This window comes from Thunnus albacares, chromosome 5 (genome assembly GCF_914725855.1).
Source record: "Thunnus albacares chromosome 5, fThuAlb1.1, whole genome shotgun sequence".
Classification (NCBI taxonomy): Eukaryota; Metazoa; Chordata; class Actinopteri; order Scombriformes; family Scombridae; genus Thunnus; species Thunnus albacares.
The window spans coordinates 13,562,976-13,588,914 of NC_058110.1; the positions used below are offsets into that span (position 1 = coordinate 13,562,976).

General features: G+C 38.6%; 1 protein-coding gene across 10 annotated transcripts in view; it reads left to right on the plus strand.

Annotated features, from left to right (window-relative positions):
* Positions 1-25,939, plus strand: part of acot7 (acyl-CoA thioesterase 7) — a 131,225-nt gene that overhangs the window by 95,168 nt on the left and 10,118 nt on the right. For 7 of the 10 annotated variants that reach the window (XM_044350793.1, XM_044350796.1, XM_044350795.1 and 4 more), the window contains 4 exons: positions 90-104; positions 268-354; positions 14,889-15,005; positions 22,904-23,088. In XM_044350793.1, the coding sequence (XP_044206728.1) occupies positions 90-104; positions 268-354; positions 14,889-15,005; positions 22,904-23,088 (404 nt within the window). Of the gene's footprint in view, positions 1-89; positions 105-267; positions 355-14,888; positions 15,006-18,557; positions 18,655-22,903; positions 23,089-25,939 lie in introns of those variants that run through there. The other 3 variants (XM_044350799.1, XM_044350791.1, XM_044350800.1) reach the window with 2 other exon arrangements.

Here is a 25,939-nt window from a genome sequence, read left to right on the forward strand (position 1 = left end):
AGGAGCTCATCTGCTCTGTAAATGTATTCAACCATCATGACAGTAAAATTGATTGATTCTCTAATTTTGTCATTTTCACTCAACCACAGAGGATACAACAAAAGGTACAGTATGTTAACTCGCATGTCAGTACATTACAGTGACTTTAGCGAGGCAGAATACAGAAACATGTAGTTTATACAGGTTTATCAATGCTAAAATTCCTTTTTTTTCACTTTTTCTTTTCTTCTGCTTATATGTGTGTGTGTGTGTGTTTGTACTTTACAGAGCAGCACACGGTTGGCTTCAGCCAGTCCAGTCTGATCCATTTGGTGGGTCCCTCTGACTGCACACTACATGACTATGTTCATGGAGGTGAGTCCAACAGCTTCTCTTTCATCTCCAGTTTGTAGGTTGATTAGGTAGACAAGTAACTCTCTGTTAATGTCAGACCGTTGGAGAGTCCGTCCTTTACCATGTTGCTGATGAAAATTAGGAATCTTTAAAGGTCCACTGAGCAGTTTTTTTAAATGAAATGACTACCTGCAGTGTGAGGGGTCCCTCTCAGTGTCAAACTCACTGAGAATTCACAGCCCTCTCTCTGCAGCTCAGAAAGTGTGTTCAGACAGAAAGTGAAGCACCTTGCGTCATTCCTGCTCCCTGATGATCAGAAATGAATACATTCAGCTTTCAATGGTGAACAAGGTTTCCAAAAACAACGAGGAATGGTTGATATTATTTACCTGAAACATTTTCTAAAATGCAATGAGGGGTGTATGAAAACCTGAAGAGGTTTCTGTTCCTCTTTTCAGCTCACCTGCATTTATCTATTCATGGTACAGACAAGAACACAGACTGATAAATTCAGTGCGAATTGTACATATTTTTCTCCACATCCGGACTGCATTGCAGCAAGCTTGCAGTAAAATATACGGTGCTGATGCTGTTTCCAATTCTGTGCTTTGCTGACAAGCTTGTCTGACAAGCTAGTCTACTCAGAATTTAGGTGTTACACAAGCATTTTTGTGAGTCAAAGGGAGATATGCAAAGAAAAAATATCTAATACGCTCACCTCTCTCAAGTATAGAGCGATTAATTTGAATTTATTTGGTATATACCTATGACATTCAAATCAATGCAAAGTGACATTTTATAACCGCTTTGAGTTTTGTTTAAAGTTCAAATGTACAAGCACACTATGTGATTGATCCAGTGGTAACAGCGGCTAACAAGCCTTTTTAGAGCCCAGTGTTTCCTAGTCGCCCTCTACCACTTAGTATCCAGTATCTATCAGATCTCATCCTCACACACATGAAACAAAGAACATATGAGCAGCATCACACTGATTGGTATTCAAGACAGGAAACAGACCGGACCCACTGCCCTTAGTACAGTATGGAGATGCTGCAGGGGACAGACACATACAGCACAGAACATATAGCAAGGGGTTGAAAGAAGTAGAAGAAAAAGAAACATATAGAGGGAAGGACAGAAGCAGATGAGTACAGATACATCTGTAACGAGTGATCAAACAACAATGCCTGAAGCTTATAACATCATAAAGATGTCACAGTCACACACTCACAAACACACTCATGCACCTGCATATATACAGTACTTATTCACATGCGTTTACAGTTTATTCCATTTATTCTTATGAATCTTATGAATGAGCTTATGAATCACTGACCAGGTTCCTCACAGTTTTACAGCCTTTGGCTTTAACCCCCAGAATGTACGTCAGCACAGTGTGTGCTGTGGTGACACAGAGGAGGAACAGAAGATGAAATACTGCTGAATTTAATCCAAAGTGAAATGTCCTTGAGAAAGAATGTTATGGCTTTTAGTACTTATGTTCTCCTAAGTGAATGGACGAGGCTTGTAAGAATAAAAAATGGTTGTTAGGGGAGTGTGAGTGTGAATACATGGGGGTTATGAGTGATTGCTCTGTATTTGTGTTTATGTGTGCACTGTTGCGTTGCTAAAATAACTGCTTGGGTTGTTTTAGTTATGTTTTACTCGCGCTGACAGCACTCCGTACTGTTATGAGCATGGCTGTAATGGTGAAGAACAGAGTGACAAGGACAAAGCGGGAAATGCAACAAAGAAAGACAACAAGAACAACAAATGGGAAATTTAAGGTCTTTGTAACAGGAAATGTATGGTGCTGATGCCTTTTCCAATTCTGTGCTTTGCTGACAAGCTAGTCTGCTCAGAGACTTAAATTGTCCCTCTGTGACTCTTTTTTTCAGCTTATTCAGTCATCTTTATATATAAAAACTTCTATTTAGATGGGGCCTAAAAAGACATTTGGAGGCTCCTTGCTTGTGAGTTTCTAAAAAGTGAGTTTCTACTATGTAAATTAACAAAAGCTCTTTGGTTTAAGCACTGTATGTGCATCAGAACCATAAAAAGCAAAGAGCATCCAGTTCTCTTTTTGTTGTCTCTGGGCCCTTTTCCCCGCTGGATCTGGGTCCAGATTCCTGAGAGAAAAGTTTACAAGTACCTAAGAAAAAAAGCACAGAGCAAACAATACAGAGAGCAAACAAAGATTAAAAACCAGATGAACAATTGATAAAAATGAGTCCAGATTTGATGATTTGGCCACCCGTAACCAAAAACTGCATCTGTAACAAATCCAACATTTTATCAGCACAAAACAGATGCTTTTTATCACTCGAGGTATATTGTTTCTGGCAGGATATTCCTGCCTTGTGCTGCCATTTCTATTGGGGTCAGCTATGTAAAGAGGCCATCAGAGAGACACCAGATAGTGAGGATGAAAAACAGAAGAGAGATGTTGACTGAGAACGAGAGGGAACGAAAAGGAGACAGGGCAGGACGACAGGATGAGAGGAGGAGGGAGCAGGGCGGGGACATAGAAGTGTTGCATGTGTCATGGTTGCCTTTTTAATTTGGAGAGCTCGCTGAGAAATCTGTCCAATTAAAAATCAAATGTGGAACAAGCATGCAGGTCATTTAGAATACACACACACACACAGTGCCGCTTGCTCTCTGTACATGCCATTGCTCATTAGGCGATGTTCCCTGTTGTTCGTTGCTGCTGCTTTCACTACATTATTTTGTTTACATAACCGAGTCAGGTCAGACTGCCAGGGTTCTCGCTCTCTCTTTCTCTCTTACTATATAGTCTTTACTCTCTTTTGCCCCCCCCCTCCACTCACTCCTCCATCTATACTCTTGTTGGAGAAAAGAAAACTGACTTTTACATGACATTGACAGGCTATTCAGTTACTGTATGTTTCCTCACTGTGGTGTGGAAAAGTGGCCTACTTAACTTGAGCCTAAGGAAACGTAAGGCTCATGCACAAACACATGAACATTCAAGACGCTCTTCCTATCTGTCCTATTCTCTATAAAATAACATATCTTTAAGTCTTATTAAATATTACTTTGACAAATCCTGACCAACTGACAGCAGATGATAATAATTACAGAGCCAAAGAATGACACCACGTTCATCCAGCCAGAGATCAGACAATAATGTAAATGATGCTAATGAAGGCTAATACATATGTGTCAATGTAATACCATTTATTTGGTCAGTCATAGGGGATTCCATTCTGCGTTGTTTGGACATCAGATTCCTCATATAGCAAGTAAATTACAACTACATACACATCCCATTAATCACAATAAAACATATTTTCTCACTTACTTCTAGTGGTATGCAGCTGTTCAGATAGTTTTGATTTTGTTTGCCAAGGTTAAGATGTATATCTGATATTTAAGTTTTTTATGGAACTACTTTATATAGAAATGAGTCCTGTGGATGATCCTGGGGAACCAAAACATTGTTTCAGGAAACCCATGTTGCTGAAGTTTAGGGACAGATATCTCAAAAACTGGTCACACAAAACCAAAACTTTATGTGCGCACATACATACCACTAGGAGTAAGTTAGAAGATATGTTTTGATGTTGAACGGGTCACGTTTAAGGAGTCATTTTTCACATTTATCAATCAATAAAATATGCATGCACTGCTTGGCAGTTGCTTGCTGGTAGAAAAAGAGAATAACCTGCAGACTGTGTTAAAAAAAAGTTCCTGATAACCAAAATGTTTACAACGCCAGATGTTGTGAGGTCAAGCCCTGCTCTTTAAATGGTAGACACCTGGATTTGTGTGGGTAAAGATCAGAAACATACCACAATGCCCGTTAACATTCAACATTCTTCCTTTCCATCCTCTTGCTTACTTTCCTTTTCTTTGTTGCTTATTCTTTGCATCTGCCCACCTCTCCTCATTATCTCATGCTCTCTCTCCCCGCTCGCTCTCTCCTTCCTTCATCTTATAAGGAAGCGTACCACCTGTTTCCATGGAAACAGCAGTTGATTGCCACAGGTGGACACCACTGCTGTCTGATTAAAATAAGTAGACCAAAAAAAAAAAAGAATGAAAATGACACACACATTGTTAAATGTTGTGATGTGTCTTATATGGAAAATTTGAGACGTTAAAATACTTTCTCAGCTGTACACACAAAAAAAAAAAATCACTGGCTATTTTTGTGTGTGCTCATGCCACTGATTTATGTCTGTGTTTGTATGTTTGCTTTCTGTGTGAACACACAACAGAGATTTAATGCAGGATGTGTGTGAGTTGAGCCAGGGATTGCCTCTATATTATCTGTCCCCCTCCTGTGATCTATGCTCAGTGGGTATATAAACATGTCACTGCCAGAGACAGAGGAATTCAGGGGGACAGGGATATGTCCACTGGAGCTTATGTGATCGACCTTTGTGAGGAGTGTGTGTGTGTGTGTTTGTGTGTGGATTGCTTCCTCTACCTTGGCAGCCTTCTCCTCTCCAAAACCAACACTGATTCAGAAATAATACACTGAGGGCCAGATTTACTGCGGCTTTTGCGCCTGTTTTTCAGGCAGATGTGGCACATTCTGCCCCAAACACACATGCTGTATTTATCAGACAGACACATCACAGTTTTATTTGTGCAAATGTTTGCAAGGTGAGTCTCTCTCCTCATTGTATAGGCATTTAGGGGAGAATTGTGCAACTAATAGGAGGAGACTTGTTAACAGAGGTTGATTACGTATTCTGCTGGCTTCACCAACATCATTACGTCAGTTTTGTAGGTAAAATTCTCTGCCTCTGAAGACCAGGCATAAACAGAGTACAAATGGGATTTACAAGTGGCTCAGAAAAGAAATGTGCATTAAATATAGGCTTGTGTATAACTGAAAAGTTTTTTATATATCAATTAATATCTGATAACTGTAAAGCAAACAAACAGTAGATGGGCAGTTTTGGTTTGTGCTCATTAAACTTGAATTTGAACTTGATTTGTCTTATTATTACATCACTTAACCTCCTTTTTGTTTCCCATAAATGTGTTTATTGCCTCCTTATGCATTTATAATAAATGCTAAATTTTATTATATCATAATTTCATGAGTAATATTTTCAGTAATAGTTTTTCTCAGGTGCTGTTGAACGTGGCCAAAGTAAATGTTTTGTAATCAAGAACACTAAGTTAGCATTTCATTTCTGAGCAGAGTGATCTCATAGAAACCTCGCTGCTGAACTGTGTCTATGAGCTCTCCTTCACTGGCAGAATGCACCTGTAGGGCAGCACCAGGCGCAATCCAGGAGCTGACCTCCTAATGAGCTGCTGTTTTAGTACAACAGCAGCTCACATTTGTGTAACTCCATTTTCACATGCACTGGTGGAGCCTTTTCAAAACTCGAGAGTCTGAACATTTGCGTAAAAACAAGGCCCCCGTTATGCAAGGAAGAACTGGATTATTTTACCCTGCTGTATTTTTTAGTGGCCTGGATGACCAATAGCAGATCTCAAAGCTCAATACATACCACTAAATATGCCTCTGAAAACTCCTCACATCCGCTGGGAGGATGGTTACACTAATGTCAGCATGCTTGAGGAAGCAAATATTGACCACATTGCCACCACAATCATTAAAGCTATAGGAAACCTGATCTAAAATCAATTCTTTAAACTATAGATAGGTATATATGTGATGTGCTGTGCAAAATACATGCATCATGAATTTTGCATAAAAATCTAGCTACCTAAAACCATCAAATAAAGGTTTGTGATTTGTGATTATATGCAGATGAAATCAAGACGGAAACTTTTAACTCATTAACATAATGTACAGCAAATCACAGTTATACTGTATGACTGAGCCACAGGAGCTTTTAAGGCACCAACTTTAACCGCACCAAACTGATTCAAACTGTGTGTGTGTGTGTGTGTTTTCTGTTGTTTTTGGTAATTGAGAAACCAGTCCATTAGTTTGTTTGCAAGGACAGTAACTGGTCATGATGTCATAATGGAGGGTCCTGTTAGACACACAGGATCCTGAATGATTAAGGGTACACAGAGCTGCACACAGCTGACTTTCAGTGGTTTAACATCTCATCTTGCTACTGCAGTGATGTAGAGGTGTGCTCCAGGTTGTGTCAGTATGGGTGTGGTTACAGGTGCAAAAGCACTCCTCTGACGACCTCCAACCAGAGGTGAAACAAACTTTCAACTAGAGAGGGCAGTGAAATACTGCTGTTCAGCCTAGTGTCAAGTTACCTTTTTTTTTTTCTCTCCCGAGAAACATGCAGAATAGGTGGCAGTAATTTTCTGAGCTCTGAGTAGTGCTGAGGAAGAGTGCAGCTCTTCCTCTTCCAGCCCCAAAAACCTCCACCAACCACAGCGTTTGGTAGCCTGAGGTGAGAAGTCCAGGGCAAAAAAAGCCCACAGAGCACATTGCTATGAGCGAACAGTAATAATTGACCAAGCCAGATGAATGTAACAATATTTTTATCAACTCCGAGCTTCTCTTGGATAATATTTTAATATTTTAGGACCTGCCTCACCAGTAGTACTAGTATTACCTAGCTAAGAAGCTGTGAAATGAGCATTACTCAGTCAAAAACCGAACAGAAACGAATCATATTTATTGCAAACTGAAGGCCAAGTTGTACATTTAGAAAAATAATCTGCAGGAGCCGATGACCTTTACCATCACAGCCAGAGGTGTATTTTATCTGAAAGCCCTTTTATCTGACAGGATTTCCATTACAGGAATTGTCTCCCAGTGATTTTCTCAGGTCTGCGTTATGCAAGGAGCGTACAGTTTAACGGTCACCATGACAGCGCTTGCTTGGAATTTGCAGAACTTGGAACCACACACAAATTTATTAAGGTGCTGCCCTGTGTTTAATAAAGCTTGCCACAGCTGGAATGGCAAAATATACAAAAAAATATGCAGCTTATGGGACTTTCAGAGAAGATGTGGGTGGGTTGCTGCGTGGCAGTAATGTTAACAGGAGCTGTTTCTATAGTAACAGCTCATTAGGAGGCAGTTTGAGCCGTTTGATACTGTCCATGATTAAAGCACTTGTTGGGGAGGGGATGAGAGGGACAGAAATAGAAAGGGAATTGTCTTTGGTGGATGAAGGTAGGCAGAGGGCAAGAACCGGGAAGAAAAAGGGTAAAAAAAGAGATGAAGAGGTGGAAGGAGTAAGTTTGGGAAGTGATGAGAGAATATGCGAGAGAGGCAGAGGTCACGCATGCTCTGCTGTCGATATCTCTTGGTGTCCCACTTTTTCTTCAACCCTTTCATCAGTGGGTGCCTTGTGTAGTGTGCTGTGTCTAAGCTTGTTCTAATTAAAAGAGCTTAAAGTTAGTGGACAGAGTTGATGGGCGACGAGAGCTGCCCGGAAGACTCCTTTCGTTGTTCTCATGCTTGTTGCTGATGGACAGCATTGTGCGCAAAAATTTGGGGAAATCGTCACAAGGAATCTAATCACAGAGGTATTCTGCCCTGTGGCAAACTGGGCTGCACTAGGGACTTGGTTACTAATTGCCCTTTTTTCCCCATTTGGAATGAGCTGTCTTTCCTCTTCACACACACCATCTCCATTCCTCCCCACCCTCCCAACCACCCCACTCTGCCTTTCGTGTTCCCACCCTACGGCAAAGGGAGAGTCATAGTGTGCCATGTCACCCTGTGAATGTGTAACGCCAGGCCCAGGGCTGTCTTGGCCTCGCTTGTCCTCATTTGCAGTCTCACATTGAGCCTCACTTCAACCTTTTACATCAACTGTACATAGAGAGGGGTTTTTTGCAGGAGTTGCATTAACAGCTCCACTGATGGCAGTGATTAATAAAGACAATCATCTTTGGTAGTCAAGGACAGCGCAGTCCTCCTCTTGATTTGGCTCGACATTTTAGTCACAGGTCTCTAGTGCACTAGATGAATTATACATCCAACACAGTCTCATTATTCCTACAATGAACACAGTTGAGTGCATCCTCAGAAATGAATGCTGTGTGTCTGCAAGATGAAATACCTTAACACATGAATGTTGGGGGCAGTATACCTGTATAAAGATGTAAGGCAATGTTAACAGAAAAGTCTGAACCATGTGTATTATGGAGAGCTGAGGCCTTTGTCCTATGAAAGTTGCTCAGTGGCTTCATGCTTCCAGCCTCCAGCCATAAAAATGACTGACTTCCTGTTGGCTCCCGGCACACATGAATAGGGATGAAATAATTAAATCATATGGTTCCTCTTGACTTTCCAAATGCTTTTGGACCAAATGGATCAAATTCTGATACTCATTTCATTTCATTTCATTTCATTTCATTTCATTTCAGGGGTTTGTGAAGCTCTGTGTGCAAATCCAAAATTGCTTCACAGCCCAGCGCCATTCCTGGGGGCTTGCTCTGAGCAAATGGCAACAAAAATGGCCAAGTTTTGAAAAGACGCTTATTTGCAGTTACATTCATTTATGTGATGTCATAAATATGTGATGTAATGTCATAGAGGTAACAAAAACTATAAGATATGGCATTTTTGATAGGATAGTCTTTAGGATAAACACTTTAAAGCTGTGTTAATGTATTCTTGGCCTGCTGCTTGAAACAAGGTCGATGAGGATGATTAAACCGAACCACACAGCAAAACACTGCACTAAAAGATGCTAAAAAGCTCACAGAGCTGCAGAGTTTAGATAATTCTGTGTTTTGTGACTGTGAGTAACCTCGTTCACATTACTAGATTCCAGATCTAGATTTGATTCATTGTTAATCTAAAGAATATTTATCAGTGGAGTTCTAAGGTAATGAAACAGAAAGTAAAACTGAGTGAAGATGAGCAGAAAGTTTTAGAAAAAGTGAACATTACACTGGGATTTGAACCAAGGTATGAGTTAAAGGTAGATCTGTACGCTTATCTAAAATTCAGACCACAGGGCACATTTGTCCTTCATTTTCCCTTAGCAGCTAAATTAATTGTTAACATTCCTGTGAAGTGATGAGACATCCTCGTTTACATCTACAGTCGCTGTGCTGCTGACAATGAGGAATACTAATGAACCATTTTGGGGAACTGCTGAAGCTTTTTTTCCCACAATGTGACACATGTAATGAAGAAAAATAAGTGACTTAAAATTGCAACAATTTAGATAATGAAGACCTTTGTCAGTTACTGTGCATAACTGCCCCTGAGCTCTGCCATCACAACTAACTTCATTCTCCAACTACACAACAGTATTTTCAAACATCCAGACTCACAGCTTTTAACTCCTCGTAGCGACTCTTAGGCCGTGGGAAGTCTCTTAGGGATTGTGGTAAAGTGAAGAACACAAGCAAACTGGTGTAGTCATCCCCCCCGCACCCACCAGCCTCGTTTTCTCATGGCATCTGGAGAGCTGCTAACACTGGGGAGTCGGGGAAAAAGACCACAGGAGCCCACTCTCACTGCTCCTCTAACCCTATCCCAGAAATTCACAGTCCATACCACAAAGCCAAGTCGTCTGTACTATTTATTCTTTCCTTACAAAGTCACAGAGTTTGCACCATATCATAAAAGTGATATTCTTGACTGTTTCAGTCTAGCCATTTCGCATATTAGTATTCACTTCATACCATAGCATGCTGAGAGGGGCTTTCTCTCCAATCCCTTATGAGTGCTTTATTTACCCTGGATGGCCTTGTAAGGATCATTTCATTCTGATAAGAGTCTCCATAAAATTACAGATAAACAAAATAAAATAAAATATAATTCTACCCGTTAATATTTGCAAATGGAAGATGAAATCAGGTGAAATCTCAAAAATGTGGGGTTACTTTGTTTCAAGGATTAATATCGTCAGATCTTATCAGCAGATGCATGACTGCTGCTACCAGAGCTGAAGAACAGCAGCTTTTCTACAGAAAAACTGATATTTCTGTAGAAAAGGCAACAGTAATACATTATTTATTGCAGCTTATCTGGCTCAGTTAGATCATAATATTGAATGTTACTTCTAGATTTTAGTTGTAATTGTTACTGTTTTATTCCTTTTTACTGCTTAAAATGTTTAGGCGTAGAAAAATCAGCAAGTAAAGAAGAATTTACTGTTATGGACCTAATAGATTATCTTTGTAGACTGAAATAAAAAACCTTAGCATTACTTTAAAATGAAGCAATTTTAATACAACAAATGTATCTAAAATGTTGCCCCTCAGAAGCAATGGAAACAGAGTCTGATGTCTGAATAGTTACCTGTCAATGTGACTGATGCAACAATGTGACCTTACTCAGTCCAACAGTCTTTTTAGAAGTAAGGAGCTCTGAATGTAGCATTCATTAATGGAAAATTATTTTAAAGATGTTCCTCTAAAATGCTAAACAATAAAAAGCATATTGTATCAGACCTCACTTAAGAGAAAGAGGCTTTAATAACTTTGGTTCCCTGGGACACAGCTTGAGGCAGAAGAAACTTAGAAAGCTGGAACAGGTTCCAGAGTTGAGGGAAGTTACTGGACCATGTTAGCCCATGACAGGGAGACAGTGCAGTTTAATAACAGAAATAGGGAACCAAGCTTAATTATGATAGGGTGCAAGATCATTCAGCAGTAAGTTGGAATTCATGCTGCAATAAGCGTGTACTTTTGGATTTAACCATAGAAATTAATAACCTATAAAACTACAGCATATTGAAGGATGTGCTCATATTCTGGCCCCAGATTAATGGTTTAAAATGTAGTTTTGTTCTTTTTAAACCTGCAATAATGTTCAGTCTGTTTTTGGCCACTGGAGGCAGCAGAAACAAGCTGTATACACAACATTGATATGTCAAATGTGTTAGCTGTTTAAACATCCAGCAGTTACGGAGCAACATCAGCATTCATTCAGAGTCATGTTTCTGGCCACCGGGTGAAGTCCAATATTCCCTCTCCTTTTAGCTTCGTTTTGCTCTCTCTTTTGCTAGATATACTCACTTGCCAGTTTATTAGGTAGACCTACATCTAGATATAACTAATGCAGTATAATATAACATCCTACATTCATGAAAGTTAAATGTTCAGTTATTTAATTGTTGATTCATTTTGTGGTAATTTTGCAGTTTGTGGTGCTTTTGAACTGAATTGGTTTATACTGAGAGGTGTTTCTAATGCTTAGTCTACTACTTAGCTACTTAATAACTACTTAGTAATTCATATAAATGGGGTATCAAGGGGTCAACTAGTAAGTGAGTATATTTCCTCTTTAGCTGCTAAATGCTTCATCAATTAGTTGCTAACTTTGTCCATCTGCCATTTGGTGCTGTGCAGATAGTGTACAGTGGGTTTTTAGAGCTTTTTCAAAACAGCTGCCTGCTGTGGCTGATAACGAAGCTGGGAGAGTAGTGAGAGTGAACCAAAACAGTAAAGTTTCAGGTGTTGAACCAAATCAATGAGCTGAAATACGCTATAGCTCCATAGAGCTGAAAAGACCATCACTATGAGCGACCTCTTTAACATACAAGTAATCATATGATCCATTGTTAGTATTAAAGTTTTGATTTCAACCTATTGAAGATATATATTTGTTGTGTATATTTGTTATAGCAACCATTACTTCCCATCCCAGATTTCACACAGTTCATAGATGAGTTTTAAATCAACAGTGAGCTGGGAGGACATTTAAGGGCCGCTATACCAAGCTCAGGTAGGGAACCCTTAAATTTAATTCAAAACCTTTAGATTCACTTTAATGTCATGCAGCGTCTATGTTCAATTTCATCATCTTGTTCAGGTCATGATCCGTCTCCATTAAGTGTTACATGCTCAGACATGACCACTCCAGGCTTTGAATAGCAGCAGCCTGCTGAAAACAAATTCAATTAGGTGAGATCCCATCAATTTTCACAACATAGTGGAGATTGGGGGGAAAACAACAAGATGGGTTTTGGCTTCGCAACAGGCCTGAGGAAGGAAGTGATAAATTTCCTTGCCCACACACACTTTAAGCCTGACATGCTTTTGTCACCTCTCTGAACTCTTGCTACATCATCCTCAATAAGAGGGTGTTTTTAATGGTTATACTTCCCAGATCAACTGGGTTTTGGTTCAATTTAAAGGATGATGGATGATCTTTCATGTGATGGAGCAAAAGATCTGACAGTCACATTCATGCTGCCTGGCCTGAGTGTAACCACGTAATCACACATCAAAGTCAGCGCTCGATTCGCTTTTTTCTAGCATTAAGCCATTTTCTTTTTTTGAAATATATGTATATATATATATATATATATATATATATATATATGTTGGAAATTTAAGTACAATTTTCTTTAACCTCTGAGAAAGGTTCAGCTTTGGCAGAAAAAGAAGTTTACTTCCCAGCAGCTATTTTAAATATCAGTATTATCAAAACAAAATGGAAGTGATGCTTCGTCCATTTGAGATAACAGGATGTCAGAGTAATAGCATGTTTAATTCTTAATCAACTCAGCAGGCCCACTTTTACAGTGAATGCTGCCTTTTGGAGCGAGCAGCACATTCTGTTTGTACTCCCACACATTTGGCTGTCATAAATAGAGCCACACAGTGCAGGTGGAAGGAGCCAAAGCAACCATCACCAAGCAGACTTATTGATTTTCTGTAGCAGGAGAGAGACAAAAATCAACTAGGGAACGATTGGGGCAACATGAGTGTTTAATGAAGGATCTGAATATTTTTAAATTGTATTTTGACACACACACACACACACATATCACACATACACACACACACATGCGCACACTCTCGCCAAGATGAGAAACAGATACCACCGTTTTCCTCACTTGTCTCATCTTCAACCCACCCACTCCAGACAAGATGTCCCACTTTCTGTGAGAAAACCCAAAAACGACTGTTTCCTTAACCCATTACACACTGCTGCAGTTTGGCAAATGCAGGTATGGATCTGTTGATTCCTCTGTGTCCACTTTGTGAGCTCTGCTCCATTAGGGAGCTAATGGGTTTCAAGTCTTACTCTAATCTGCAACTTTGATTTCCTGCTCAAAGTGTTTCCTCGCTCTTCAAATCATTTCTAAACTTGTGGTGCGGAAATTGGCAAAGTGCTGTGTAAATTATTTGATGTGCTCTAACATCTTAAAAGTGATAAAGCGCCCAAAGAAGTCTTTTTAGGATCAATACTCTCTTCCTGTTTGTAGTTTCTCCTTTCACAGAGAACGGCTTGATTTCATTTCACTCATAATGTCTTCCCATTCTGGTAAGTTCTCATGGCAGAGTGTAAATGATCAAACGTCCATTTAGATGTAGAACACATGGTACATTAGTACTAGTAGTTTAGTAGTTTGGCATATGCTGCTCATTCCAAACACACTATTTTCATTAAAATCAGGTGACACATTTTGGTCACGAGCAGCACACATAAGCATTTAACTCTATGAGATAACTGTAAGTGTTTTGAGCATACTGTAAGTGACAAAATAGTTAAATTATCACAACCCAAAGACTTCATGGTTAAAAAAAAACCTTACGACTTGTTTTAAAGTCACATACTTTGTATGCACCACCATCTGCAAGAGGTCACTTGTCAGGAAAATGTAAGCAGAAGCAAATTTTAACATTTCAAAAAATTCACTGATGTGGACCATTCTGTGTTTACTCCATGTTGTTTACAGTGTATCAACAGGCAGTTTTTAGTCATTTTAAGGGGTGAACTTCACTTAAATTATAGACATAAACATGAATATAAATGGAGCACAAGTTATCAATAGTTTATTGAACTTTCATTAGTTTAAAGTCAGCTAGCTTAAAGGCTAGAGAAACTCTTTTTGGCAGTCTGCTGATGCACAACGTCAAAAGTGGACTAATGAGTCTCAATGAGCAGCTAAAACTGAGGAAATGGCGAGGAGACTCATTCATAATTCAGCCATAGGTGGATAGTTTTTTAATTGCATCAGGAAACCCATTAGCTTTTACTTCAAACAAATTTATCTCAGTGAAATAGTTCCTCAAACACGACTGAGAATCCCTCCAGCTTAATGACTCCATTTACCCTGAAAGACTAGTTTTGATTTGCAGAGAAAATGAATGTGACATTTCGCTGGTGATGACAGGAGAGCACAATGCCACAAGTTGCTCTATGAATATCAGAAGTCGTAGCTGTACAAGTGCACAGTCATAGCTTAAGGTCGGTTTAAATTCAGTCTTGACCTTGGAAACAGCTGTTGACAAAATAATCTCAACTATAAAGGACCACTTGCTTACTTTCGATTGAATTACATGGTTTTCATAAGCGGATGAGTTTATTTAGTTTTCACGCAACTGCACATGTTCCAATAATCATTTCACTACTAATGATGTCTGCAGGACATAATGATGTTGTGTTGATAAGCGAACATTATATCAGGGGAGAAATGACTGTCGCAGTTATCAGTGAAACACACAAATCACAAACAATACTGGAGGGGATTTTGTGACCTTATGTTGTTGATGTTCAGGATAGATTTTGTGTTAAACAATAACTAGTCACAGCCATATTACCTAAAACTGAAATATATTCAGAACAAGGCATAGTAGTAGTCTTCCTGTATGGATACACTGTACTGTATCCAACTAAAGTCAAACTGTGTGTGTGTCTGGAACAGGTGTGACCATGAAGCTGATGGATGAGGTCGCCGGCATTGTGGCAGCTCGGCACTGCAACACCAACATTGTCACTGCCTCTGTGGATGCCATCAACTTCCATCGCAAGATCAAGAAAGGTGAGGGCGACACTGAGAAGACACAGTGAAGTTTTAAGTCACTGATACTTAAAAATATCCACAGGTTTGAAGGACGTACAGGAAGCTGTCTCTCTAACCTTCCGTGACGCTGCTTTTCTTTTACTTTTGCCACTTGGCAGAAGAATGAATGGCACTCTCTAAACACCTAATTACAGGATAATGTGGAAAAACCCGGCAGTCTATAAATTCAACCTCAGACATGCTGTTTTAAATTGGACTGGCCAATGTTAACAGCCTCCACACTGCTGCTAATCAAGACCAGTTGTGTTTTGTAGCACTGCCAATACATCTGGAAAAACACATTGTTGTTATGATTTAACTATTTTCCATTACCAAGCTTTGTCTCTGAGCTTATTGTTTCCTCACTCTTAAAGTGAGAAATCATTTATACTGTGTTTGTCACAACTCTTCTCAATCTGTGAGGTCGAGATTACCATATGGACAAACTCTAAGCCTCTTATTTAAAGTTAATGCGACAATTTGCTACAATCCACTTAGCCTATGACATCATGGAGGGAAAAAAAAAGTTGAGTGATGATGGTGATACCATTTATACTGCTTTTTCATTCTGAAAGTTGAGCGCTGGGTCAAAGGTTTGAGCACAGTTGATAAGGACAGTTAGAGGAAATGATAAAGCATATAAATCCAAGAGGGCACAAACTTATTCTTCTACAGATACACACCCACAGACATAATCCGAATCAAAACAAGAGGTCAGGAGCATGGTTAGACATACTGATGTTGATTTTTATAAGACAGTTTTCACACAATAGAAAAAGTAAAAACTGTAATGACACAAATTGTAAATGCCTTAAAAGATATTTTTGAAGACTGTTATTCAGAGAAAATGTCCGAGTACAGACAGCATTTGGAAAGTGAGATTGTGGATAAAATGTTGCTATAGTTTTGTCATTCATCTTTTTATGAAATCTAAATATTTCATAAGTGACTGAGACTTCAAAGTGGTGTCGAACATGGATTATACTCATGGGTTATTATTATCTGTTCATGTGCTGAACGTGATGTGATCCAGACATCCAGTGCTAACAGTCAGATGTTATGATTAGCACAGGATATGCTGTGCAGCTACATCTCACTATTGTTATGAAGTGGTAGGAACATTTTTATACTCAGCTCAGCAAAACTGTGCTAGCTGTGCCAGCTGTAACTGCTGTGCTGCGTTTACAGTACGTGCATTTGCAAAAACAGGTGACTTTATTCAAGCAGGATAATTCACTCAATCCAAAGGCATGTTTTCTAGGAGGCCTGAGTAAGAGGGAGTGAGGAGATGTGAAGGAGGCAACATTTAAAACATTTAAAACACACCTGTCTGGGAGTTTCAGGACCAGAAAACTGAACAGTACAGATTGGTTGAGATTCATGTCTACAGCTTCCAGCTGCTGCGAGTCGCTCCAGTTACTGCTTCTGTCTGTCCTCTGAGTTTAGGTGGTGGTGACATGATTTCCCCTGGCTTCCACAGAGACTTAGGTGTTATGTCACCAGTAGATTTCCCATTTTGCTTAAGGACTTCAGACAAAAAAACTCAAGAGGTGTGCTTAGGAAAATAATGGTCAAGGATCAAGACAAAAATTTGCCTTAAAACAGCTACTGGCACCTCTGGAACTATGTTGTCGTTTTATGGTGTGAATTTCTTATCGTTACTTTCTCTAGCCTGACAAATGTACATAATATAACATCATTTTCAATATTTCCAGTACAGCTACTGTAGAAGTTGAAGTCAAACATTTAAAGGATCCAAACTATCTGTGGTAAATGTGAGGTTTTGTTGTGTTTTAGCAGAAAAAAACTTTTTCTAGATTCACTATTTTTCACCGATTTTCTCAATAAATTAATTAAAAAACAACAGTTTCAATCGGCCAGAATACAATATAATCTTAAATAGACACAGAATTTTTGTCCTAAACAGGGAGGGTACTGTTGCCATAGCGTCTACCATTCAGATATTTATTTTTATTGCAGAAATAATGGAAAATCATTTGGTGAAAGAAATGTAGATGAGGTAGATTCATAGACAGATACAGTAAGTAATTTTCAGCTTTTTATAGTAAAATAACTCCTAGAAATGATAAACTGCTGATATCTGACAGTGGAAAAAATATCAAAAAGTGGAATTTGCCCATCAATACTTTAAAATAAACAGGGAGGAGTACAAGACCGTGCAACTAACACAAATGCAATGCAAACCTGTGTGAAGCTAGAGGACCACACACACCAGCAGACACAATGAACATTAAATACAGTGAGATGGCAAGTTAAAAGCAGGCCGACGTCTGTGTCTGCACATGCTCATGTGGAGGATGATCCAATGATTTGTTTATGAGTTGTTGGAGGTCCTGCTGTGTTTAGCTTGAACTGTCCACTTTACTAATTGCACAGATTTTCGGTCACAAGTTCAGCAGTAGAAAAATCACTGCAGAGCAGGGCGATCGACAAACACCATATATTAACTTGCCACCACAACACACTTTATCTGTGGTGCTGCGTCACAAAGCTGAAACTTTTTGACTATAATAATAATATATAAAGTCTTATAAACTTGATACAGTGAACTGCAGAGACAAGATTTAGAAGATACAGTGCCGTGTAAAAAACCATTTGGTTTAGTTTTATGCATTATCAACACAAGAGCAGAACAAACCACTGGACCATGTGCCATTAGGAATACTGCATTTAATTTAAGCTATTAAAAAACTATTATTAAAAAATAATACAATCATATTTATATTGATCAATTATGAGTAAATTAATGTGTTGTAATTTTACTTTTTGTTTTTCCGTTTACTAATGCCTTCCTGTCATATTCCATCTCACACCTCATTTATCGCCTAATTGACTGTTTATGAAGCTGTCAAGAGATCTGTTATTCCTCTTTTTGAGAAAAAAACAATCAGACAATGTTTTATGTAAATAATTTGATGTGGTCCAATGTGCAAAAAAACAGTTTTCATTTGCTGTTGAAGACATGGGTTTTACTAGATTGTGTCTCTTGTGTTTGCAGTATCTGATTATCTTGGACATTTCTTTAGCATGTTTTGAGATAGACTGAGATAGATAGATTGTTTAGATACTCTATAATATGTAAGAAATGTTCTCAAATTGTATAATGAGGTCAAATTTGACTATACATAGCCAGAAGATCCCACGCTATGTGAGAGCTAAAGTATCAATGTCACACTGAAATGACATCTATGTTGAGTGGATTGATTTTCCTTTGCAAAGAAGCATGAATATTTAACCTTGGTGTTACACTACAGCCTGAGTGGGTTCAAGTCTTAAACATTAGAAAACGGCTGCACATGTCATAGCTTTGGAATCACTTGGTTCATTAGTGTCTTTTCTTGTTCTTCGCCAACACCTTTAACCACAGACTACCAAAAGTAAAGTAGCTGCAGTGTCGTACGAAACAATTATGTGTATTTTCTGGCACTGGGAATATAAGTCAGTAAGGTGCTGGGCATTGATGTCCCACAGGAGTGTTCAGTCAGTACTCCTCTCTATTATCCATTACAGCAAAAATGCCCAGAGGTACAAAGAATGAGAAGAAAGGCATACAACTTCAAAAGGTGAATGGTGGATGAAAAGAGGGAGAGAGAAGGGAGTGCTAAAGGTGAGAGAGAAAATGTGAGAGAAAGAAGTGAAGAGAACAGTGTTGCATAATGAATCCTCACAATGATGTTCTTGTTCACTCATTTTAAATGTCATTTTATTGATCCTTGGACTAACCTGTATGTATTGTTGGCTCAAATGAGTAAAGACGGCAGATAGAAGGAATGATGCGCGACTGGTGGACAAATGGATGTCATGACTGACTGGTATTATTGTAGTCTGGGATTAGAATAACTCCAACCTAAAAGCTGTTACTGTTTACATGGAAAGGAAATTGAGTTTTGATCCTTCAAATGTACTTTTACTGTATTGTATACACAAGAGGGAGTAATAATTATCTTTGTTACTTAAATCCTTGAATTGCAGCCAGGTTTTGACCTGTGTGGATGGTTTAAAACGTTTCATAAAAAATGAATTAGGTACATTTGTGGTAACTATGCTTGGAATAGACAGTATTACATATGCCATTTTAGCCTTGGAGGCAAATATTGCACTTATTTGTATTCGAAGACACATCTGGACCTCACAGTGGAGTCCGTACTGAATCAGGATCATAATAATTCCTCAGTTATGAAGAAATCAAATAGGTCCTTGGGGGAGTAAAGGCATGTGTCTGAATATGACACACTTTCTTTCATTCCCAGCAATAAAAGAAATAATTTTGCATGTCTAATGTGTTTCTGGAGAAGTTGTCACAAGTGAATGCTTTTATTTCACCTGTGTAATGCCTTGTTCCCTTTTTTGTAGTCTTATCTGGTCCCTTGCTAATACAGAAAGACAATTTACAGGAAGCTCTGTGAATATAAGAAAATATATAACATCTTTTTGAGTAGACTTCTTGGTCTTGTTTTCACAACTGAGAAATAGTTTCCCCTTTGTCCACAGGCAGAAGAGTAATAGACAAACCCAAACTCTACTCATGCAGGCTGTAGCTAAAACAGCAAATCTATGGCTCAGAGGTATTACAATCCCAGCTTAGTGCATACAACATGACGCCCTGGCATGGACTCTCCTCCCTGCAGATTAGCTGTATCAAACAGCTCCTCAGAGGTGGGACTTAGACTTGCTGCCAGTTTTTCACGGTAGCTGACCTTCACTGCTGCACGAGGCCAAGATCTTCTTTCTGCATTAATCAATTATTAATCATGAAGGTCTTTTAAAAAAATATCACCCAGTCTCATCAAGGCTAATTTTTTGTGTAATTTCATTGAGCTGAGCCTAATATATCTGTGCCAGAGATAGTGTACCTGAATGAGACTGGAATCGCTCCCGGTGGTAATATGTAAAAACACTCAGTGGGCCAGACAACAAAGTAATAGAGCAAATGAGAGAATTAATACTTTGAGTGTATGAACTCTGTGTCAACAAGCTGCATGGAAATGGATCATCCTGAATTCTTATGCAGTCATTGCATTAAATCACCTCTCCTCAGTTCTTCACTCAGTGGGAGTTTCATTATCACCTTGATGTCATTTCTGAAATCCCTTGGTGTGTAAGATCTCTGATCATGGTGATGTCATTTCATAACACATATCTGATGGAGGGGTGAAGATGAGCTTAGTAATCACCTTTTTCACAGAAAACTGACTGAACTTCAATCTCAAAGCTTAGATAGATAGATAGATAGATAGATAGATAGATAGATAGATAGATAGATAGATAGACAGAAAGAATCATTAGCTCGGGGTCAGACAGTAATGTGAGTAACGTTATGTTGCTAAACAGTACATACATTATGTTATGGTTTTAATATGTGTTGCCATCATCCCCTGACTTTTCCGCACCACCATCAAGTTCATATCTACACAACTGTAGTATGAATTGCATGGGCGTAGATTTGGGTATGGACGATATGGACATATTGAATTGTCCCCACCAATAGTTTCACCAATTTCAAACGATCTTGGCATTTTAACTCTGTGTAATGTTAAAAGTGAGATCTCGGCCAGGTTTGTGTGTTTTGTTCAAGAAGTGGGTTATTATGATAGAGTAAAAAAAAAACAGACAATTACAAAATCAACTCATGAGAATTTTATGATCTGAGGCATTTACAGGTTTAATTTAGTTAGGGAATTAAACCTAATTAGAAAAGGATCATGTTTTTGTTGGAGTATGGACATTTTTTTCTGTCATGGTTAAAAAAAACCCAGGAACCGTGGTCTCCAATGTCAAAATCACACATTTGTGCACCTATCAACCTCATCTTCCTCCCTTTTGTGTCTGTTGGTCTGAGTTTGCTGTTAATGGGAAACAGCCCTTATATGCACAACCACAAGAGGTTGCTGGTCAGAAAAATGTAAACATAAGTTCTTTCAGTCATTTGAACAAACGACCAGTGCTGTTGTTTCTCAGATGTCTCCAAACTCACATTGTTGTAAGAAGTTTGAAGAGTTGGAGTACAAGAGCTCCATCACTAAACAACACTGAAATGAAATGAAACTTTATTTTTACATACTTATTTTCCTACTTTTCTGTCTTAATTTAATCACAAAAACAAGTTTGTCATACGAAGTTTGTAGAGTTGGAGTACAAGAGCTCCATCACTTAACAACACTGAAAAGTCTAGTTCTCGTAGAAACTCATTTGCATAACAACAGAGTAGATTTCAGCACAGACTTTGATAAAAGCCTTTTTTCAGTTTCCATGTACATCTTTTATCGTTTAAGACTGTGACTGTTTTATAAGATATCAGTCAAATGCGCTGCGTCCGATACTATGCATACTATGCACTACATACCCAAAATGTGTACTATCGTCAACATACTTTTGTGTGAATAAACAGTAGTATTTATCTTTTCAGACACACTGAGCCGTAATTATCACATCACTTCCTGAGAGCCTCCTCTCCAGTTGGAGACACGTAACCATGGTAGCCTGTGCCAACCATAAAGTCTGAAGTAATTTAAAAAATATATCTAACAAAGTGAAACCTTATACTTACACTTAAATTGAGGCGTTATTGACATTACATCAGAGCTGCCTTGGTCGATGTCCGCCATCGTCTGTTATGTTGTTGTTGTCGTCACTACTGCATTGCACTGTGGGATATTTATGCCAGCATAGTGTCCAGTGCTTGCATACTGTAATATTTCCTCGTAAATAGTATGAAATTCACACACTATTGGTTTCATGCTAAGGTTTCGGACATACTAAAACATCTCACATACTGTTTTAGCGTACTAAATAGCATGTTAGTATGGAATTTCAGACACAGCCGATGTCTCCCTCAGACTGCAGGGATAACACCTTCTCTCCTTGTCTCTATGGCAACCAGCAGTAATAACACAGTACAGGCACATCAAAGAGAATAAAGAAACACATCAACAATCTCCAATACTGTTAGCTGACAGTTTTTTCCCACCTCGCCGCAGTGACAAAAGCAGAAGAGCAGTGAGTTTTGATGAGTCAAACACATTAGGTGGATTATATGGATCTCAGGTTGAAATCAAAAGCAAGGGGAGCAAATGCTCAGCCGCAATGGAAATGATGTGTCCTCTGAATATACAGCAATCAACATTAACATCTTTCAAAGGATTTGAACTGAAATGAAACTTTATTTTTACTTATTTTCTTACTTGTCTGTCTTAATTCAATCACAAAAAACAAGCTATAGTTTTTAAATGTCCTACTTTTTCTTAATCTCTAAACCTTGCCACAGGAAAATCTTGGATTGGCTGTAGTTGTTAAATTCTTCCAGCCAGAGATCATCTGCCTGCATCACCCTGCAGAGTCTCTCAGTGGAACAGTTTGTGATGCAACAATGTGAAGTAAATTGTAAGAGCAGATCCTAAATGTTTCTTGGTTGGCTATATCAATATTCCAGCTTATTTCATGCTCAGTTCATGTTCAGGTATACATAAAGGGCATCAGTTGGATTTTTACTTACATCATTTAATGTGAGGATTGTTGTGTCTGCTCAAAGTGTCCAGGTGATTAAGAACTTTTGTCAATGCAGTCTTTCAAACCTGGTAATCCTCAAGCAACTTCTCACTTTTTTCTTTACCCAGGTAAACCTTTAGATAATGCAAAATTAATTTTCTATGGCTGGCAGAAGGATAGAGTTGCTTGAATCAAACATAGAGATTTTAAAAAGTCGAAGCACTTTTGGGAAATCTTATGACATCATGATGAAAGAAATTCAAATTCTTCTTTTCCTCTATGGCAGCATATTTACAGGTGTTTAAAAGCACTGAAAACCAGTACACTGCATTAACATCAAACATATTTTCCTTTTCTTTTTCCTCTCCAAGGCTGTGTGGTGACAGTGACAGGGCGGCTCACTTTCGTCAGTAACAAGTCTATGGAGATTGAAGTGGTGGTAGATGCCACCTCACTGGTGGAGGAAGATAAAGGGAAATATCGTGCTGTGTCTGCCTTCTTCACCTTCATCTCCCTGGACAAGGAAAATAAGCCTCTGCCTGTCCCTCCTCTTAAGGTTGGTACCATCCAGGCTCTGTTTTCTTTTATTAAACTTGAACATAGAATTAATTTGGTCATTTTATATCCACATTGCACTCCATGCAGACAGCATACATTTACACAGGTCTTACACAGATTGAGAGTCAAACATGGATTGTTTGATGTGTTCACCAAATACAGAGTACCTTAACTTGCACACAAGTTTATTTAAAACATCTTGTATGGTGGACAAATCAGGCCATAGATTTCCATCATGCCTTTCAGCATTGCCTTTAATGATTTTACACCCTTTTCATGTTTATTTAGGATGGGTGCTGATAAAGATTGAATCAGAAACTTGTCCTTAGGGAACCTATTGAACAAAAACCATGGTGAGAGACAGTGGAGGAAAAGTAAACTAAATGTCGATCTTGACATTTTAAAGGAACAGATAAGAATTCACCATATTGCTGTTAGAAAAGAAAGTCCAGCCCACGTCTCAAAGACCATTTCTGATAAACATAACCTCAAGGTCCTCTTCTTCACATCTCCTCTGAATCCATCTCCTGCTTGTAGTTTAAAAAATCCAGCTTCACTTTTTAGATGTCAAGAAGTAACACCATTTTTTTTTACAGTATTATAAATACAGATGCAGCAACACTTATCATGATAACTTTTAGTACGATAACAGACGGTGGAATCAAGTGCCTTACCCAGGAAACAACAAAAATAATCAGAAGAAGTCAGATTTGTACATAGGTGATGTTCGCAATCACAGGCCAATCTGAAATCTTGATTTTCTTGGTAAACTTGGAAGATTATTTTAGACCAACTACATGATCTGAATACTAACAATATATTAGAAAAAAATCCTGCTGCTGCTAAGCTAATGACCTGACAATTTCAATCAATTCCAACAATGTGTCTCATATTGATCATGCTTGTTAGGAAGAAAGTATTTTGTTAGTTTTGGTGATTTTGTGTCACAGACATTTGAACACTTGTGTTCCTCAAGAGAGTATTTTGGGCCGTTTTCTTTTTTCTTTATACGTGCAACATTATTAGTCAGCTTAATGTCAAATATCACTATTATGCAGATGATACACAACAGTATATCTCCATTTTGCCAGATAACACAAGTTCTTTGACTGTTCTTTTTACGTGTCTCACTGATACCATCATCACCAGCTACTACGACCTAAATGATAAACATTAAGTAGAATTATCATCTTTCTAACAATGTCAACAAAAACTGAAAATGTATAAGCTTCGTAAAAGTATAATTTATGGCAGAGCTGTTGTACTGGATTGCATTAGATTGCACAGGTTTACCTAATAAAGTGGCTGTTGAGTTATATAAAGACTGGTATTGTAATGACAAATGCTAGATTCTATATCACATCTCAATTTAATGTCCACAGACTCTGTTTTCTCTTCACTTGTCAGTCAGTAAATTTGATCTTGTGTTTCTCTTTCTTTTTCCCTGATAGTCACATTCGTTCAGTCAATGATACTTGTGCCTTTTGAAAGCCCACAGCGTGAGAGACACTGTCCTTGATTTGGCAATTTTGTATGACAGAGTCTTTTTAGCTTTTTTAGTCGTTTTACTTTGCTGGGTCTGCATATTATATTTAAGAACTGAGGACTGACTGCTGATATCCCTACAACATTCCTGGATGTCGATGTCTGCCTGACTCAGCACCTATTGTCACGATATAAAGTGTCCATGTTTACCTGCTGACAGGAAAGAGGCACCTGCTGTTTGATCTGGCTCTGTGGTACACGATGATCCACAGTCTGTTTATATGCAAACACTGTATGCACAGACCATCTGTTTGGCGCCATTCATGCACCCTGATAGTCTCTGTGATGATCCTTTTAAAACTCGTTCCAACTTTTATGTGAAATGAAATCAGCTTAGTGGGATTTAGACAAGAGAGGAGCCATTAAAATCACATTCCAAGCACTAATTAAAGGATTTAGTAGATTGAAATTAACATTTTTCGAATAAATGCGAACACAAGTTAGCAATTATTCAATTTCTATGATAATAATTATTGTGCCATATTTTGTGACTCAAAATTCATACTCAGTTTGATGTCTGGACATTTTTTGTTTGGTTAAATGGATGTTTGAAACATGATCAAACATGACATTCTTGATAAATTCAGTAATGATAGCATTAAGTTTGCTTTTTAGTTCAGCAAAGTCCACAGCAATTGCATGGGCTGAGTGGGCTGCTTCAGTGAAATTGGACAGACCAACATCAGGTCGTTATTCTCTCAAGTGCACTCTTGTACAAAATTCACAGAGTTTGCACCTGGGCTAATCATTAAACTTTAACTATGTGTAGAGTACTGAGTAAGCCAGGGAACTGCATCAAAAGTAAAGGCCAAGCAGCAATATTTTATGTAACATAAGCAAAAGACAAAGCTGTTTTCTTTCCTCTTGCAAAAAATTATACAGTTTGTATAGTAGAAGTCTAACTCACCTTAAGATCTTAGAATAGTGGTGCATAACATCATGTCTTGCTGTGCGTGTAATAAGAAATTTGCAGGACAAAGCAAAGCTTGGCTGTGCGGATGAGAATGAAGCGTGGAAAAGAGTTGTTACAAGTGTTGTCATGTCTCCAAGAGCAGCAGGGACCCTTCTTACCATAAACATTTACACACACTTAAAAGTGCAGCATCAGCCTTTACCACAATGACACGTCTGTTTGGAAACAGACTTCTTTGCTTCTGCTCCCGCCAGAGAGAAAGTGAATCAAATGTGCATCTCAGCCGGTCGGCATTTTCAAAAGCGCCTGTCAGTCTCCCCATTTCCACTTCACAAAAAACCGGTGTTTGGTTCGCCCATTGTCTGCCTCCCTCCATGCATTCATTACCTGG